General features: G+C 43.1%; 1 protein-coding gene across 3 annotated transcripts; it reads right to left on the bottom strand.

Annotated features, from left to right (window-relative positions):
• Window positions 1-4,875: 4,875 nt before the first annotated feature.
• On the bottom strand, window positions 4,876-12,640 carry LOC115198801 (caprin-2). Of its 3 annotated transcripts, none has more exons than XM_029761088.1 (21): window positions 12,410-12,640; window positions 11,330-11,579; window positions 11,135-11,197; window positions 10,950-11,036; window positions 10,140-10,369; window positions 9,915-9,997; window positions 9,626-9,766; window positions 9,470-9,510; window positions 9,096-9,329; window positions 8,908-8,946; window positions 8,701-8,829; window positions 8,421-8,505; window positions 8,276-8,328; window positions 8,019-8,147; window positions 7,802-7,906; window positions 7,554-7,700; window positions 7,277-7,427; window positions 6,822-6,998; window positions 6,513-6,553; window positions 6,333-6,399; window positions 4,876-6,227 (listed from the first exon to the last, which is right to left on the bottom strand). In XM_029761088.1, exons 2-21 carry the CDS (start codon window positions 11,564-11,566, stop codon window positions 5,659-5,661), a joined length of 2,808 nt encoding a protein of 935 aa, XP_029616948.1. In that variant the 5' UTR covers window positions 11,567-11,579; window positions 12,410-12,640; the 3' UTR covers window positions 4,876-5,658. The 3 variants fall into 3 exon arrangements, with proteins under 3 accessions (XP_029616948.1, XP_029616946.1, XP_029616947.1); XM_029761086.1 differs by lacking the exon at window positions 12,410-12,640 and adding an exon at window positions 12,018-12,361; XM_029761087.1 differs by lacking the exon at window positions 12,410-12,640 and adding an exon at window positions 12,018-12,361 and having other exon boundaries at window positions 6,885-6,998.
• Between the last annotated feature and the right edge of the window lie 5,852 nt (window positions 12,641-18,492).

Raw genomic sequence — 18,492 nt, 5'->3', positions numbered from 1 at the left:
AGTGTCTGCGAGGTTCTGTTACAAACAATATATACATTTACAATAGGGATATACTTAACATTGACCACCACAATAATACATTACTTACGTTCTACAGTGTACAATCTGTAGGACTCTGTTGAACTAGTTTTGTTGGTGGAAAGAGGGATAATAAATGCAGGTGAGAAACCTTTTATAGGATTGGCCCGCCTCTTTCCAGGTGGTTGTTATTGTTTTTTGATGGAGGTGTGTGGTGGCCAATAAGGAACAGGCTCCCCTCCAGGGTAGGGGGTAAGCGAGATTTTTCTGCAGTACTTGGCCGTGTTCCCCTGCTCAGACATTGCTGACGAATGCCAGATCTTACAACGCCTAGATAGGTATTTTACATATCAGCTAACCACATATGTTACAGCAATCTGGTGCCCGACGGCATAGTTGATGACATGGCATGCAACCATTAGTTGATGCATGCAACGGGCACATATCTCGTGTAGTGTATATTTTAATCAATAATGAGGAGAGACAAGGTCAATCACCAATCAGGAGATTCACTTTATTAAAAACATATTGATGAGGGAACTGGTCACACCACCAACAATGTGAATGGAGTGAGAGCTCACTGAGTGGAGTGAGCCTCTGGGTTATATACCATCTCGAGGATAATCTCCCCCAAGGCCCAAAGAGGGGGTGACTGACGCACAGACATTGTGGAGACAAGTGATTGGTTCCCCATTACTCACACCATACCTTCACATGGTTCATATTAGATACACATTCACCTATGGAAACAATGTTCCCTTCTGACCTCCTTTGCCCTATTCTCTTTCTGATATTTTGCATAGCAACAGGGACATGTGATAGACAAGCCTGACTTCTCCCCTTTCTGGGCCCCAGGTGACTGAGGCCCGTATGAGGGAGGAAGTGCAGCTGCCAACACCAGAGTCTGAAGGGAGACATTCTAATAACAAGATTTCAACAAGATTTCAACGTGCCCACATTTTGGGCACGTTCCTCTGCCCAGATGTTGCTGATGCATGCCAGATCTTACAACACCTGGATAGGTATTTTACGTATCAACTAACCGCATATGTTATAGCAATCTGTCAGTCGATGGCACAGTCAAAGACGTGGCGCTCAATCATTGGTTGATGCATGCAACGTCTAAGCAGGGGAACACGACCAATATGTTATGCAGCGTTTTTTTAAACCAAGTGGGAAGGCGGTAATTACCAGTTGTGAAGTTGTAAATACCAGTTGGATGCATTCGTGTGCTTTGAACTCATTGAGAAACGCAGACTAGCTAATGGCCAACAAGTTGCGTCAACCATGAACTAAAAGTACAGCTATCATGCTAGTAAACAAATTATATTGTTAAAAAAACAGATTGCATTTTATGTTTTGTTACATTTAACTGCCCAAAATGATGTTAGAGGTAATTTCCTTAGTCTGGGATGCATCAACGTCTGAGCAGGGGAACACCACCAGTATTTGAGATGTACTCTATACACTATTAAAATGTATTGTGACACAGAAAGCTATTCAAGTAGAAAGTACAACTGAAGTGTGTCAATGTCACATGTTATTCATACCCTATAAAATGTGATTTAGTATTACAAATACACTGCAATGTAATGTGCTCAACACCATATAAATGCACTGAATTAAGACAACACAAGTTTGAAGGAAGTCTACTGAAGCACAGATTATCCATTATATTAACCAGATACTCAAGTGGCCGCTCTACAGTGGAAAGAAATGTCTTAAAAAATGGAAGGCAGTCGAGAGGCGGCAAGATCACGTGGGACCATTCTAGCCAATGAGAGGGCAGATACGTGTGTGAACAGGAACAACTCCAAATTTGACACTCATTGACCTCCATACAAAAACTCCTTGCTTGGTGAGCATAACATTTAAAAAAAAGCCATCTGCTGCAGAAGACAGATTTTGGGACCAGTTATCCCTGTCGCGTGACCTCTTCCTCTGAAGTACTGCAAGAGTTCACCAAAGCTATTGTACTTTTAATGTACAAGGGATATGCTAGTGATGTTACACACTTGTTACATTAGTTTAACGGTGTAATTATACCTGTAGGAATAGCCAACTACTCTTAGACAGCAATACATTCACTGTAATCTGTAGGCTGAGGTGCTAATGCAAAGAGTGATATAATTTGACAAACGTGACAAACCATGCAGAGATGACAATATATCCTTTGGGAAAATAAACTAATACACTTACCTTTCCACTATACATTTCAAGAAGATGCATGTCGTTGAGTAGAACTGTACAGCATCTAAAGTGCATTTAACAATTGAGATAAGATGCCATCTTTTCTTTACTTTTACTTCACTGACTTTATTGTCCCCGCTGGGAAATGTTGCAGTGTTATGTACACGTTAAAATGGTGTTTAAATACAAAACAAATTGACAATACATCGTTCATAACAGTTACATACCAATAAAAAGAGACTATTCTGCTGGCCTCACTGGGTCAATAGGAACATTAGCCCAAGCTATTTAGGAGGGATATCACATCTGGCACAAATTATTGTCCAGTTGTGTTTTTCCTGCCGAGGGGTGCCCTATACCTGCGCCCAGAAGGGAGTAGTTCAAAGTCCGGGTACAGGGCGTGGCTTGGGTCTAAAATGATTTTGTGAGCCTTACGGAGGGCCCTGACCTTAAAGATCTCATCCAGGCCTGCCTGTCTGACTCCAAGTACCTTGCTTGCTGTGGTGATAATCCTTCCAGGCATATGTCTCTGGCTGACAGTGGCATTGCCAAACCAACAAACAATACAAAAAGTTAAAACACTCTCAATGAAAGATTTGTAAAACAGAGTCAGTACAGTACAATTAACGTTAAAAGATGCCAGCTTTTTGAGAAAGTACAGTCTCTGTTGACTCTTTTTGTAGATCAGGTCTGTATATTTACTCCACTGAAGCTTATTGTCCAAGAGGACAGCCAGATATTTGTTCTGACCTCTGATAGATGTTGCAGAGGTATTTGTTGTATGCTTCCTGAAGTCTATGCACATCTCTTTGGTCTTATTGCTATTGAGGACCAAGTGTGATTCGTCACAACACTCATTTAGGACCGGGCCATGGTGTGCCTCGTCATCGTGCAACAGGCTGATCAAGGCAGTGTCATCAGCCAACTTAACGAGGTGTCTGTCAGGATGGGAACTAGTACAACTATTAGTGTACAAGATGTACAGGAGTGGGGACAAAACACATCCCTGAGGAGAGCCTGTGTTGGTGTTGCGTATGTCCGACCCACTGTGACCGTTGGCTCAGGAAGCTAGGTAAAGCCCCGCCTTATCTCAGCTCACTGGTCACGATAGCAGCACCCACCCGTAGCACACGCTCCAGCAGGTATATTTCACTGGTCACCATAGCAGCACCCACCCGCAGCACACGCTCCAGCAGGTATATTTCACTGGTCACCATAGCAGCACCCACCCGTAGCACGCGCTCCAGCAGGTATATCTCACTCTCACAAAGCCAATTCATCCTTTGGCCGCCTCTCCTTCCAGTTCCCTGCTGCCAATGACTGGAACGAACTGCAAAAATCTCTGAAGCTGGAGACTCTTACCTCCCTCACTAGCTTTAAGCACCAGCTGTCAGAGCAGCTCACAGATCACTGCACCTGTACATAGCTCATCTGTAAATAGCCCATCCAATCTACCTCATCCCCATACTGTATTTATTTATCTTGCTCCTTTGCAACCCAGTATCTCAACTTGCACATTCATCTTCTGCACATCCTACCATTCCAGTGTTTAATTGCTATATTGTAATTACTTTGCCACCATGGCCTATTTATTGCCTTACCTCTCTTATCCTACCTCATTTGCACATGCTGTATATGGATTTTTGTACTGTATTATTGGTTGTGTTTGTTTATTCCATGTGTAACTGTGTGTTGTTGTATGTGTCGAACTGTTTTGCTTTATCTTGGCCAGGTCGCAGTTGCAAATGAGAACTTGTTCTCAACTAGCCTACCCGGTTAAATAAAGGTGAAATAAAAAGTCCAACAGCCACAAAACCAGCCCCCCCATCTAAGGAGAAGTCCCGAATTAGTCTCTGCCAGAACATAAGGCTGGATTGTGTTGAAGGCAGAAGAAAAGTCAAACAAAATCCTGACATGGGGGCAGCAGGTAGCCTAGTGGTTAGAATAACCGAAAGGTTGCAAGATCAAATCCCCGAGCTGACAAGGTAAAAATCTGTTGTTCTGCCCCTGAACAAGGCAGTTAACCCACTCTTCCTAGGCCGTCATTTAAAATAAGATTTTGTTCTTAAATGACTTGCCTAGTTAAAGGTCAAATAAACATGGGATTTGGCACCCTCTAGATGTCTGTAGACCATATTGAGGAGAGTAAGAATGGCATCAACTCCTCTGCTGGGCTGATAGGCAAACTGAAATGGGTCGAGGAGCTTCTGGGTGACGCTGAGAATATGACTTCACAATTTTCAAGGCATTTCATTACTAAGGATGTCAAGGCGACAGGGTGGATGTCATTCAGCACAGAGGGATTAGATGCTTTAGGAATTGGTAAAATTAGAGTTTTTCCTCAATACTGGCACGTGTTGCTGGTCGAGTGAGGATTGGAAAATGTCTGTAAAAACACCAGCCAATTGTTCAGCACAGTGATTTAACACATGTCCACTTATTTTGTCTGGGCCTTTTGATCTCACGTTGTACATCTCTTAAAGCCTGTCTATCACCCTCATCATTAACTGCCTTCCTATTAAGTAGTGATTTTAGATTTGATACCCAAGGCTTGTTATGGAAGACTTTACAGATTTTAGTAGGCATAGCCTACTGCTGACAATGGATGGACCAACCACTACAAGTGAAGAAAGAGGTAGTGCCATGCAAAAACAGAAGACAACTCTGTTCAACTGCTGAAACATTTTTTTATTCAGGCACATTGAGGGATTACATCTCCATAGGCAATATGGCCTTTAGTGTTCAGAATCACACCATAATCCCCACCCAACCCCAATCACCCCACACAGCAAGGCAGCACAGAATGCATTTAAAGTGCTTAGCATTGTCAAGTACAGTCCATTATAATTCATATTTCACCCACCATACATTAGCCATTCAATGAATTTACTCAGTCATTCAGAAAACAAACAAAAAGCCACCAATTCATAACATCTCATTTAAGGTCTTAGAGACCTGACACATTGTAACTAAAGCGGACCTGCTACTAGAACTAAAAGTGTGACAGCCAATACAGCAGCAGTAGTGTATAGTAGAGGCAGCTTTCTGGGTTAATGTGTAACACCTATTCACAATCTAACAGTTTTAGTCAGAAAATGGAGTGTCGGTCTCTAAGCACCACAACCAAAAACCAAACATTAAATGGGAAAATTCTCACATTATGGGTCATGAAAGGTCAAGCCAGCAGGAAGTCTTCCCCTCTGCCCCTTAGTGACCCGGAAGTAGTTAGTGGTTGCAATTTACAGGGTAAACAAAAGGGTGATCCTGAAAGGTTTGAACATTGAACACACCCCATACACTCCAGGACTGGGGTAGGCAATGAATCCAGCACTGGGTGGGGTATGCAGTCTGCCACATGAAATGGAAAATGTAAGTTTCTCCTTTTTAGTGCAAAGCAATAGTCTCTCCTCCACCTGTATCCTCCATGTTGGCTCAAGAGGCCACAATAGCTCAGTCCTGGTAGAGCAGGAAGCCAGAGAATGTGCTGTACTTCCAGCTGCTGCCATAGATGGAGCCGCGGTGCAGCCGCAGCCACACCTGGTCTCCCTGGTACAGCTGCAGGATGGAGTGGTTGCTGGCCGTCTCGTGGTCCGGAGCCCCGTCGTTGGCGTACGCAGACACCATCACCTCGTCGTTGCGCATCAGGTTGACGTAGAGCGGCACGTTGACCGCCAGCTTGAGGATGTGGAAGAGGAAGACGTAGGTGCCGTTGGCTGGGCAGGTGAAACGACCCACGTTGGTGTTGAACATTTCCCCCAGGTTGCTGTGCAGCTGGTCAAAGGCGATGGGCTGGTCCAGGGTGCCCGGGGTGTAGTTGGCTGTGCGGGCTGCTGTGAAGGCCACGCGAAGGGGCTGGGGATGCTGGGGGAGCGGGTACATGGGTACGTGCATCAGGGTGTGGGGGGCATGAGGGGTGAGGTCCATGCCAACACCATGCAGCGAGTCGCCGTGGGCAGAGTCCACCAGGGAGTAGTTGCCCTCCCTGTCTGGGCTGCTCACCTGGGAGGAGTCACTCCAACCTGTTGCGGAGGACCAATCAAAAGCCAGTTAACTAAGCCCCCCAAAATACCCAACCAATCAGAGATTTTGTTTTGTATCAAGCCAGAAGAATGAAGTGAACTTGCCACTATTATTGTGCCTTTGTCCTGCATTGCCTCCACCGCGCCTGTAGCTGTGTTGGTAGCCAGTGTCCTAATGGTGAAGAACACACCATTAAACAAGTCAAAACCTATCACTTCAGCAATCTATACTAATGTACATACAATATCTGATTGTGCACACAGATTTGGGAAGCAGTGTCTTACCCGAGCTCCATACAGGTGAGCCTGGGGGATGAAGCCTCCTCCTGGGGAGAACAGACCAGCACGAAACCCATCAAACCCAAGGGGAAGGGGACAGATGAAAATTGGATTGTGAAGGCTAACTCAAAACCTTGTAATATGATAATGTCATGTGGAAACTGTTGAGGCAAGGGAAAGGAGTTTACTTGATCCAATCCATTAAGGTTTAGAAGCTCAATCTGAATCAGTAGGAGACATGCATAAGCAGAACAAGATAGGATAGAGGGAAAGGATGAAAGATGGAATTGAGGGATGAGAGAAGAGGATAAATACCTCTGTGCCCACCAGAAGAGCGAAAGTAGGAGTGTGCCAGCCCCTTGCCACCACGTGCAATACCTCTAACAGATCCTCTGTAGTATGATTGGTCAGAACGGCCCATGGTGCCACCTGATTGGCCAGGGGACAGGAAGATCTGCCCACCACTACCCGCCAGACATTCAGACTGGTTCACTGCCCAAGGGAGAGAAATAAGAGTAGACTTGGTCGTATTCATTAGGAAGAAAACAGACAAACAAGGGGTGTATTCATTACGTCTTACAATGGAAACCGTTTACCAATAAGAACCAAACTGGATGACAATGGGGAGAGAAGTAACTGAATTTGTCCAATAGAAACTCTTGTTTCCTGCGTATTGAATACACCCCTGGACTTGCCCAATGAACTAATTTGAGTTTTCTGTTGCAAAACATTTTCTATTTCCTGCCCTAATGAACACAACTCTGGCATACCCGACTGTAGGTGTTCGTCCTCCGACGGAGCAAACTCCGGTGGGGTCTGGGTGCTGGTGGTGACATAGCACAGGCTGTTGGAGTCCGAATAGGGGATAATATCGGATTTAAAGTCTCCAGTCGGAAGTAAGGGGGCGTTCACCTTGAATACCTTCAACGACAAAACAGACCCAAGGCTCATACTAAAATGTCTCTCAGACTAACTAGGAGTGTATTCAGACTAAAGCCTCTTTGCCCATTCTATGACCACGTTAAAAGTATGGTAGGGTAGACTTACCGAATGCATGGTCTGGAAGGGAACAGGGGGGGCCATGGGGAGTGTACGTCTGCTGGGAGGGGTTGAAAAGGGCTGCCCTTGGGTGGGGGTACAAGGAGGCACCACCCCGTTACAGGGGGATTGCTTACCGGATTCAGAGATGGGAGTCTGGGTACAGAGAGGGAGCACTGTCAGGGGAGACCTAAAATCAGAATAGTATGCACTTTAGGCTTGCCAATCCTACATGTTCAGGGAATGAGTTGTTTTACCCGAGCAGAGGTCTTCTCATCCAGGGTGATGGAGGACTCCCTACGGTAGAGGGGAGGAGGAGCGGGGCAGGAAGTCTCACTCTCAGACAGCAGCAGACATGGATCCTGGAGAGGACAACCATTGTGCTTTATAAAAAGCTTCATAACAGTTGTGGAATCTAAAATAAGAAAATGTCATTGCTTTAATGGGTCTCATTTAACAAACGGGAGTTCTTACAATGGTTATGACGTGAGCCAGGTCCTCTGTAGTTAGGTCCAGGTCACAGCTCTCTAGACAACCCCCATCTCCATTGGTCAGACTGGGTTTGTCATCAACAGGGAGGAGTTTAGAAGGCAATGGAGTGGACTGAGGGAGGACAAAAAGATTTATCTTAAAATACTTACTCCAATAGTCAAAAGCTTAAATAACAAAGCCCTGGTCAAAATTAGTGCACTAGAATATGGTGCCATTTCACACACTTCTCCAGATCTTACATGTAGTGTTTTGGGGAGAAGGTCCACCGGGCTTCTCCTTGAATCTCTCTGTGCTGTTGAGAATAAGAGGTAAAACATATGTTAAATATTCTCTGTTCTGCTAGAAGTCAGCCACTTAAATAACAACTTTGTTATGGTAGGCTACCGAGTGGAGATTGGGATCCAGAGGCACGCCGGCCCAGTCTAGGATGGCCGTTAGTGGGTGATCCTTCTCCATCCAGAAGAGAGTCCTGGAAACGGGATTAATCCAGGATTGTATTTATTAGGCACCCAACAAAAGACAGACTTAAGTCCATGTAGTCCCTCCCTGTTTAACGTTTATTTTTGTTTTCGGCGCAGTGTGACATGGTAAACCCGACCCAGGTGGAACATTGGAAATGATCGATGGCTTTTCACCTGGAAATAACCTCTGAGCAGTACTGTACCTGCATGAAGCTGAAGGAGCCTCTGATCTTGGTCATCAGGTCCTCCAGCTGCTGTTTGCGCAGGATGGGGTCCTTGGGCAAGGAAGACTGGGAGTTGAACACCTCCACAGGGGTGTCCACACGAAGTGCCTGATGGAAATTACAATATGATGGAGTAATATGGACAGGTCCATCAAACCTAAGAGATGCAAGGATAAGAGTACTCACAGCTGTGGCGTCCCGCTCCCTTTTAGACTTCGCTCTTCTCTGCGGAAACATAGTCATTGAGTTGTATGATTGATCTGAACTACGATCAGCTAGCCTAATCCCAGTGTTAAACCTGACCATTATTAGAGGTCACAACTAGTCTCAAGTTCCAACTGCCCTGAGAGTTCAGGTATCAGAGAATAGCTCACCTGTTTGGGTTCGGCATTTTGTTTCTTGGAGGTAACTGGAACTTTGGAGATTAACACAGCCGCCCCTCTCCATGGTTTCTGGATTACAGGCTGAGTGGAGTCGGACTCCATATCCCACGAGTCCGGTGGCTCCTGTTCCTTCATAGCCTGGAACTCAGCCTTCCAGTTCGGAGTAATGGGAGTGTCTCGACACCCATTGGGGTCTGTGTCAGGCAGGTAGTGTCTGTTAAGAAACTGGCATCACCCACAGACTATCAGCACAACAGTACGATGTCCACAGTGCATTCAGGTAAATAGCTTAAGGAGAACGCTGGTTGAACGTTGATAAAGTAGTGGCACACAACTTGCAGGAAATGCATGTTGGTGGTTCTTACCTCTCTGCTAGGCACATCTTTTTTGTTTGACATCATTAGGGCTGCAAGGCAAAATAACATCCAGCTAAATGACTAAATGTTGTATACATTCATTGTTCTATACCCAGTCTGATAAGTAGCTTTTGAATAAGAATAGTGGCACCGTTGTAGACTTACTAGAGAGGCTGGCTGTCTGAGACACCGTCTTCTTGGTCATCGGATCCTCTACTTCCTTGGGACTCTTGCTCGGAGGCGGCGGTACACAATCAAAGTACCCACAATCCATCAGCTTCGCCAACTTAGCCTTCAGGACCTTGTCTGCAAACATCCAAATGCATGCATTTTAAACATGGCAGCTAAAGTAGTTCAGCAAATGGCAGATAAAGTTGAGGATACCAGTCATAGTAAATGGAGTATCTCTGCAGGTGTTTAAAAAAAGTACAGGACAGGTAGTGTTTAAACTCACAGGTGGTTCCGGCTACTGCTTTATTATTCCCCTCCAGCAGGTCCAGGTAGACCAGGGCTGCTCTCTCCATCTGATCCTCCAAACTGGGACACAGTAGAGGGGGATCAGACTAGTCTTCAATCAACACAGACATGTGAGAGTGTGTTTCATAGTAACTTATGCTGTTGTCCCTCAAGTCCAACAGAATGTGTGGGTGTATGGTGCGCACATCTATTTCCCCAGTACCTCACATTGTTGTCCCTCTTCACGCCCAGTAGTTCAGCGAGCTCAAGCAGGCTCTGTAGCTCTGCAACCTGGAGGTTGCGGGCAGAGAGGAGGTCCTTCCTGATGTGCTCGTGCTGCAGCAGGGTCTGCAAGAGGAACTTAACCTGCAGCACTATGCACAGCCTCCTCCTCTCTACCTCCTGCTTGGCCATCTGCTCCTTCTTCAACGCCTTCTTCTGGGCCTTTAGCAGCTAAAGGGGGGTGGTTAGATGGATTCTATGGACCAATCCCAAAAATACTCCTACACATAGGCCTGATCACTAGACCTAGGCCAATCAACTCGCTGTTGTGGATTTCAAATGTCTGAATGGGTGTGAGTTAAAGTCCATTATGTTGTCTTGCAAAAATACAAGATGATTCATCATAAATCTGGAGAAACAAGTGATCTGTTGACCAGCTAACAGTTCTACATTACTGACCATGCACTTATACACAGAAGCAAGGAATGGCAAACTTTACCATGAAAGCAATCAAGGCATTCAAGCAGGAGAATGGACCAGCAGTGTGCTAATTCCCAACTCAGCTGTTCAATGGGCTAAAGCCTCCAGTGTACAATCCATTGACGAGGCTGGATTCCAATCCAATAGGTCACACCCTTTCTACCCTCATTGACCTATTATCAGACACTTGAAATGAATGGAGAAGCACCATTCTGACTATGGATAAGAAACTACGCCTGGTCTACCAAAAGGAATGCATGTGCTGCTCTGCCCATCCTCATTCATACACACAGCAGCACTATGATAAGCAGTGGCAAACAGAGATCCTTACTTCCTGTGTTAGGCCACCAAGGGTCTTGTGCAGCTCCTGGGCAAACTGCAGGTTGTGGATCACTTCATCATACTTCTCCACTGCATCCTGAGACACATGGAAAGAGTTCAAAAGGAAACATCTCAATCGTCTGGTTGAAAGAAATGTACTGCTTTTATTACCACAATTGGAAATCCTGTTCTTACTATCTGGTCTTGATTGAGTGAATCCCCATGTTTCAAACGCTTCCTGTAGTCTTCCAATTTAATCTGTGGATACAAACACTTACAATGTCTTTATTTATAGTAACATGCAGGAAACCCTGAAAGGAATGGTAACGTCTCCATCTACTCAAACACCCACCATACCCCTAATCTCGTCAAGTCATCCATCCTACCCACCTTCTTTTTCTCCAGGTTGCGGATCTTGTGCTTGAGGCAGATGAGGCCGTCCTCGATGTAACTCTCGTAGCCCTGGTAAATGGTGGTGGAGGCTGCCAGGGCCAGCTGGAGAGAACTCAGCCCACCAGGGGAGCCAATCTTGGGGCTACCTGCCTTCAGGCTCCCCGGCCTCCCCTTCTCGGGGGACTCAGGTGAAGGAGAGACATCCCGGGCTGGGGATGGAGAAAGCTGCACCATGTTCAGATTCTCACTGGAGGGGGTTCAAGACAGAACAGGTAATGTCATGACTGGTGTCCATTGGATGTAAATGTTGGCCATGAAATGTGTGATCTTCTTGCATCATCACTATCAGATGTTGCTTTAAAAAAATGGGCCAATTTAATTTCTAATAGAAAGGATGTCGTCGTCGTCCCCCCCCCCCCTCCCAATTATCCTTTCCAACTGTGAGTTTTCACAAATGTGCTAATGTTCCAGTAACGCGCTAGCCTCAACCGCCGCTGGGTGATTGCCAAACCGGTGATAGTGCATTTTTGTCCATTGCACAGCCGGTGTGATTACGTATGGTGTTGATGGATTTTAATTAGAGAATCGTGAAACAACAGATAGAAATCACATAGCACGCGACAACGTTACTAACAGATCGTTAAAACAATGGTTATTATTTTTAAATGGATTCCCAAACACATACCGAATGTGTGCGCATTTTGTGTCGCCGATGGGATTCATCTCATGCTTAAAGTTGCGTAGATTTTTTACATTTTGTTTGGGCATCATCAGGCGTGGATTTTCATTCTATGGAATCTTCTAAAAAGCTTCAATCTTAATCAGTATCACATCTTTCAGACCCCGACGTGCCCGCATCTCTTCTTCAAAAGCCTACTCTCTCTACTGAGCACAGATGCCCCAAACACATCCCAAACCAAAATTCTAAGAATGCAGAGCAACTCGAATACTGCATTTTCTTAAGCCATCATTATACAACTAGTATGCAGTTCTTGAAAAATATGTAAACATTAGAAATTGAAAACCCACGTCGTCATCCTTGTTTAAAGTGCCACGTCTAGAAAACAGCTGACTAACCTCGTGGCTGGTTGTGTTGAAAATGCTGTTGCTGCAAATCCCGAATCCAGGCGCTTGCTATCCAAACACCAGATAAAGTACTGGTAGACCTCTCTAACCCGTACAAACAGTGATGTAAGTTTACAGAGGGAAACGTGTGCGAACTCATGCCTTTATATAGGCCTACCTTTCTATACCCAAACATTGAGGGAGTTCGATTAGGCGTAATTGCTATGGCCCGTGACATGAACGTGCAAAAGCGGGGAGGGAGGAGCAACCATCTCAAATTGAACAGTAATCTGTGCGGATCGGTCATGTTGTCAACAAGGCAGCATACATCGTTCAGAAACATGCATCATCTATTTTCAATAAAATGTATGTTCGAATTTTCAAGTTTGTTTTAATTGGAAAGGCAGATAAATCCTTTTTATCAAACGCTTTTGTGCAACAACAAAAATATTAATTACTTTTGCCTGTGAAAACATAGAATCCTGCTCATTAGTCCTACTCCACCTGCTTAACCTACACCACTTTAATTTTGAGCCCACTTCGCTTTTGGCCAAAATGGGGGACCTGGCTCACGCCTGGGAGGCAGTCTGGTTCCAAAACGAAAATAATCAAACCCGGTTCACCGGGGAAGTTCCGGGGCATTAATCGAATTCCCTTATTGGGACCGCTGGGGTGCAGAAAATCGACGTGACATCATATAGCACCTGATTTGCACGCGCATCCACATCCAACACCCCAATTTAGGGCTGGGCGATTAATCGTATAAGCTGTATATATTTATTTTACTATATACCAAGTGAGCTACACCGGTAAATCATCCACGGAGCGTTTTGGATTTTTAAAATTTTAATGGTTAGTTTGTTAAATGTCGTAATTGAGTAATGAAGCTAGAACAATTATAACTGAGAATTTACTAGCACAGCCAAAGACACTTTATTGTCTATAACTCAGTGTTGGGACCATAGACATTATTGGGACAGCTTCCGAAGCGGGAGAAAAGGCACAGAAATCGGTTCAAAATAAGAACTGCCATTAAATTATTAAAACATACATTGTCACAGAGGGAAATAAAAAAAATAACTGTTTTTTTTTACTAAATAGAGGCAATGTAAGTGTGTAAATAACAATAGTACATGGGGCGGCGGGTAGCCTAGTGGTTAAAGCGTTGGGCTACTCACCGGAGGGTTGCAAGATCGAATCCCCGAGCCCACAAGGTAAAAATCTAGCGTTCTGCCACTGAACAAGGCAGTTATCCCACTGTTCCTAGGTCGTCATTGAACATTTGAATTTATTTTTAACTGATTTGCCTTAACATGAAATGAAGAAAATGAAGGACTACAAGGAAATGCTGGAATTGAACAAATAACATTACTTCTAATCCAGAGTGAGGCTACAAGAGGATTTTGATTCCAATGAAAAGTTAATAGGATGCTTTTGTCCAATTTCCTGTAATTCTGAACATTGTTTTCATGTCTTATGAAGTGTTCATACATTGCCTTCTGACTGTATTCATCCCCCTTGACTTATTCCATATGTTGTTGTGTTTCAGTCTGAATTCAAAATTGATGACATAAAAATAAAAATCTCACCCAAAACATATTTTTTTGAAATTTTAGCAAATTTATTGAAAACGAAATACAGAAATATCTATAAGCATTCACACCCCCAAGTCAATACATGTTAGAATCACCTTTGGCAGTGATTACAGCTGTCTTTCTGGGTAAGCCTAAGAGCTTTTCATACCTGGATTGTACAATATTTTCAAATGATTCTTTTTAAAGTTCTTCAAGCTCTGTCAAGTTGGTTTTTGATCATTACTAGACAGCCATTTTTAAATCTTGCCATAGATTTTCAAGCAGATTTAAGTCAAAACTGTAACTAAGCCATAGGAACATCAGCGTTGTTTTGGTAAGCAACTCGTATATTTGGCCTGTTTTTCCTTTTCACTCTGTCATTTAGGTTAGTTTGTATTGTGGAGTAACTACAACGTTGATCCATTCTCAGTTTCTCCGATCACAGCCATTTAACTGTTTTAAAATCATCATTGGCCTCATGGTGAAATCCCTGAACAGTTTCCTTCTTCTGCAACTGAGTTAGGAAAGACATCTGTATCTTTGTAGTTCTTGGGTATTGATACGTCATCCAACGTATAATTAATAACTTCACCATTATCAAAGGGATGTTCAATGAATGCTTGTTTTATTTGTGCCTATCTACCAATATGTGCCCTTCATTGTGAGACATTGGAAAACCTCTCTGGTCTTTGTGGTTGAATCTGTGTTTGAAATTTACTGGTCGACTGAGGGACTTTACAGATAATTGTATGTGTGGGGTACAGAGATACGGTAGTCATAAAAAACAATGTTATTGCAGAGTCCATGTATACTGAACAAAAATATAAAAGCAACATGCAACAATTTCAAAGATTTTACTGAGTTACAGTTCATATAAGGAAATCAGTCAATTTAAATAAATTCATTAGGCCTTAATCTGTGGATTTCATATGACTGGCCAGGGGTGCAGCCATGAGTGGGCCTTGGAGGGCACAGGCCCACCCACCTGGCAGCCAGGCCCAGGGAATCAGAATGTCTTTCCCCACAAAAGGGCTTTATTACAGACAAAAATATTCCTCAGCACTCTCCGACAGACGAAGAAGCCAGATGTGGAGGTACTGGGCTGACGTGGTTACACGTGGTCTGCAGTTGTGAGGCCGGTTGGAAGTACTGCCAAATTCTCTAAAACGACATTGGAGGCAGCTTATGGTAGAGAAATGGACATTAAATTAGCTGGCAATAGCTCTGGTGGACAATTCTGCAGTCAGCATGCTTAATTGCACACTCCCTCAACTTGAGACATCTGTGGCATTGTGATGTGACAAAACTGCACATTTTAAAGTGTCCCTTTATCCCCAGCACAAGGTGTACCTGTGTAATGATCATGCGGTTTAATCAGCTTGTTGATATGCCACACCTGTCAGGTGAATGGATTATCTTTGCAAAGGAGAAATGCTCACTAACAGGGATGTAAACAAATTTGTACTCGAGAAAAAAAAAATTCAGGTCATGAAACATGGGAACACTTAACATGTTGCACTTATATGTTTGTTCAGTGTAAGCACATCTTTACTACTGAACTTATTTAGGCTTACCATGAAAGGGGTTCACTACTTAGATGCAAGACATTTTAGCTTTTCATTTGTAACATTTCTAAAAACATAATTCCACTTTGACATGGGTATTACGTGTAGGCCAGTGACTCAATTTTAAAGTTAGGCTGTAACAAAGATGTGGAACACGTAAAGGGGTGTGAATACATTCTGAAGGCACCATATCTAGGGGGCCTGACTTCCAGGGGGGGACCCAAACTCCCCCCCTTCCTTTAGGTGATAAAAATAACCCTGTGTAGGTCACCCCCCACCTTGCGCAAGGTTCAAAATAACAGTACATAACCTTCATTTTTACACATTTAATTAGACACCAATTTAAGATGACCACAGCTATAGTTCCAAAAAACTATAAAACACCCACAGTGATATACATACGTTATTGACATTGTCAAATACATGCATATTAAGTAGGCCTAGTGTTAAAATACATTATGGTGGCCCTCAAGTCGAGCATCTTGGTCAGCCTGTAAAACCAAAAGTATCCACTACCTTTCCCGGGTACTTCACCGTTGCTTAGGCGATTTCACTAAATACTACCACATCATCCAAATATGCCTCTGAATTTTCCAGAACACGTAGAATGATTTGCATAAACCTTTTGAAACTACCACTCAGGGGCTGGCCAGAAACATCTGTGGAGGCACCGTAGAAAAGAGCGGGTTAACAACCTAGACAAGGCTGGTGAATCATAAAAAAAAACAAAAAAATAAAGATCCCTTAAGTGCATGTGAAATTTGACTACCGTTACCTAAATGGCTATAGAGACTAGCCTACTTTATAAAGACTAGATTTCACATAATACATCATTATTCAAATAGTTTTATTATCTGAAAAAACATGGTTTGTTTGAGGATGACTGATGGTTTTACTATAAAAACACAAACCATGTCACACAAACCAGGGCATCTTCACATGGGCAATAAAGGAAATATACTTGAACTTTAAGATTCTACATGGTTGCTACAAAATTAGCAACAACCAGTATTCAACACAGGCTATAGCAATGATTGAGGCTTTAAATATGGCCTCCAATTAGAACGCTTAGTTAAAAACAACATTGTAGTTAAAGACAAACAATATATACATTTGGGCTATACACCACACCCATTACTACATTTCTATACAAGCATCTTTACGACTCTGTTGAACAAGTTTGGTTGGTGGAAAGAGGCCTAATGAATGCAGGTGTGCACCATTTATACTAGGAATGGCCCTGCCACTTTCCAGGTGGTCATTATTGGGTTTTTGATTACCCCTGAAGAGCCGTTCCCCAAATCGCCACCAAGGGCCACACACACCTTTATAATACAGTATGATAGTAATATTCTGTGTCTAATGTAGACCGTCTTCATGATGGCTGGTTCAGACAGTATAGTCGAAGTACAATCATTGTACTAGTGATCTTTCAATTCCATTATAGTTAAAAAGTTATACTTTTTAGCCATGCTATTGTATCCTTGAATTAAAAAGGGACAAAGCTTCAAGAAGGTTCATGGCTTTTGTGTAAAGATACATTTATTTCAAAACAATTAGGCATATTCCAGAGATTGAGAAAAATGTGACTGATACCCAAAAGCAAACTAGACAAACTACATTTAATGAACAAGTTTAAATTAAAATGTGTATAAAAATACAAAATTTGCTTTGAGAAATAAATTGGGACATTCCGAGACAAATAACAGTGCATAAATCTACCACATGCGAGTAGCACTACCACATAAAATAAGCACATTCTACAGCCGTATAGGCGATCTCAGGAGAATTACACCTAGTTTGGTTACAAACAAAATCTATGAATAATAGTATAGTTTTGATATAATCCATATCACAGTATATGGCAACATTTTACATAATGTGAATTGAATAGTATTGGCCCACTGAACTTCAATAGAACAAAGGTTATGGCAGTTACAGGAGAAAGTAATAAAAGTCAACAATAACCAAAAAATATATATACAAGCGCATACAAATAAATTAAGAGAGCAATGACCACTTTCCCTAACGTTCAATCAAACATGAAGATTAGAGGAATCTAAAGGAACATAAAAAATAAAAAAAATAACTACTTTATATAGTCCATGTCTGATGCCTTTATACATAAATACATTACAAATAGGGTTGCGTAGTAAAGCTTTGATCAAACCATGGTGACCATCTGCATGTTGAAATAGCTGCCATCATACACAGAGTACAAAACATTAGGAACACCTTCCTAATATGGAGTTGCGCCTCCTTTTGCCCTCAGAACAGCCTCAATTCACCGGGGCATGGACTATACAAGGAGTCAAAAGCGTTCCACAGGGATGCTGGCCCATGTTGACTCCAATGCTTCCCACAGTTGTGTCAAGTTGGCTGGATGTCCTTTGGTTGGTGGACCATTCTTGATACACACGGGAAACTGTTGAGCATGAAAAAACCCAGCAGTGGTGCAGTTCTTGACACAAACCAGAGCGCCTGGCACCTACTACCATAACCCATTCAGAGAAACGTTAATCTTTTGTCTCGCCCATTCACCCCCTGAATGGCACACATACCCAATCCATATTTCAATTGTCTCAAGGCTTAAAAATCCTTATTTAACCTGTTTCCTCCACCTCATCAACATTGATTGAACTGTACGTCACAGGTGACAATAAGAGATCCTAGTTTTCACCTGGTCTGTCTCATGGAAAGAGGAAGTGTTTTGTACACTCAGTGCTAATATTAACCATATGCAGAGAATAAAATACTGTATATTGAACATGATAGTTTACACAATGAGTATGCATTAATTTGGCATGTGAGCTTTCACATCTAGATACTAATAGAACAAATACATTGACAGAGCTCTACAATACCCCCCCCCCCCCCCCCCACAGTATGCAATGTAAATACAGGCTCTAGTCTATTTCACTGACATGTAGAATAAAAGGCTAAGAAATAAAATGTC

The sequence above is a fragment of the Salmo trutta genome, chromosome 8, assembly GCF_901001165.1.
Source record: "Salmo trutta chromosome 8, fSalTru1.1, whole genome shotgun sequence".
NCBI lineage: Eukaryota > Metazoa > Chordata > Actinopteri > Salmoniformes > Salmonidae > Salmo > Salmo trutta.
This window is presented reverse-complemented; position numbering and strand designations above follow the sequence as displayed.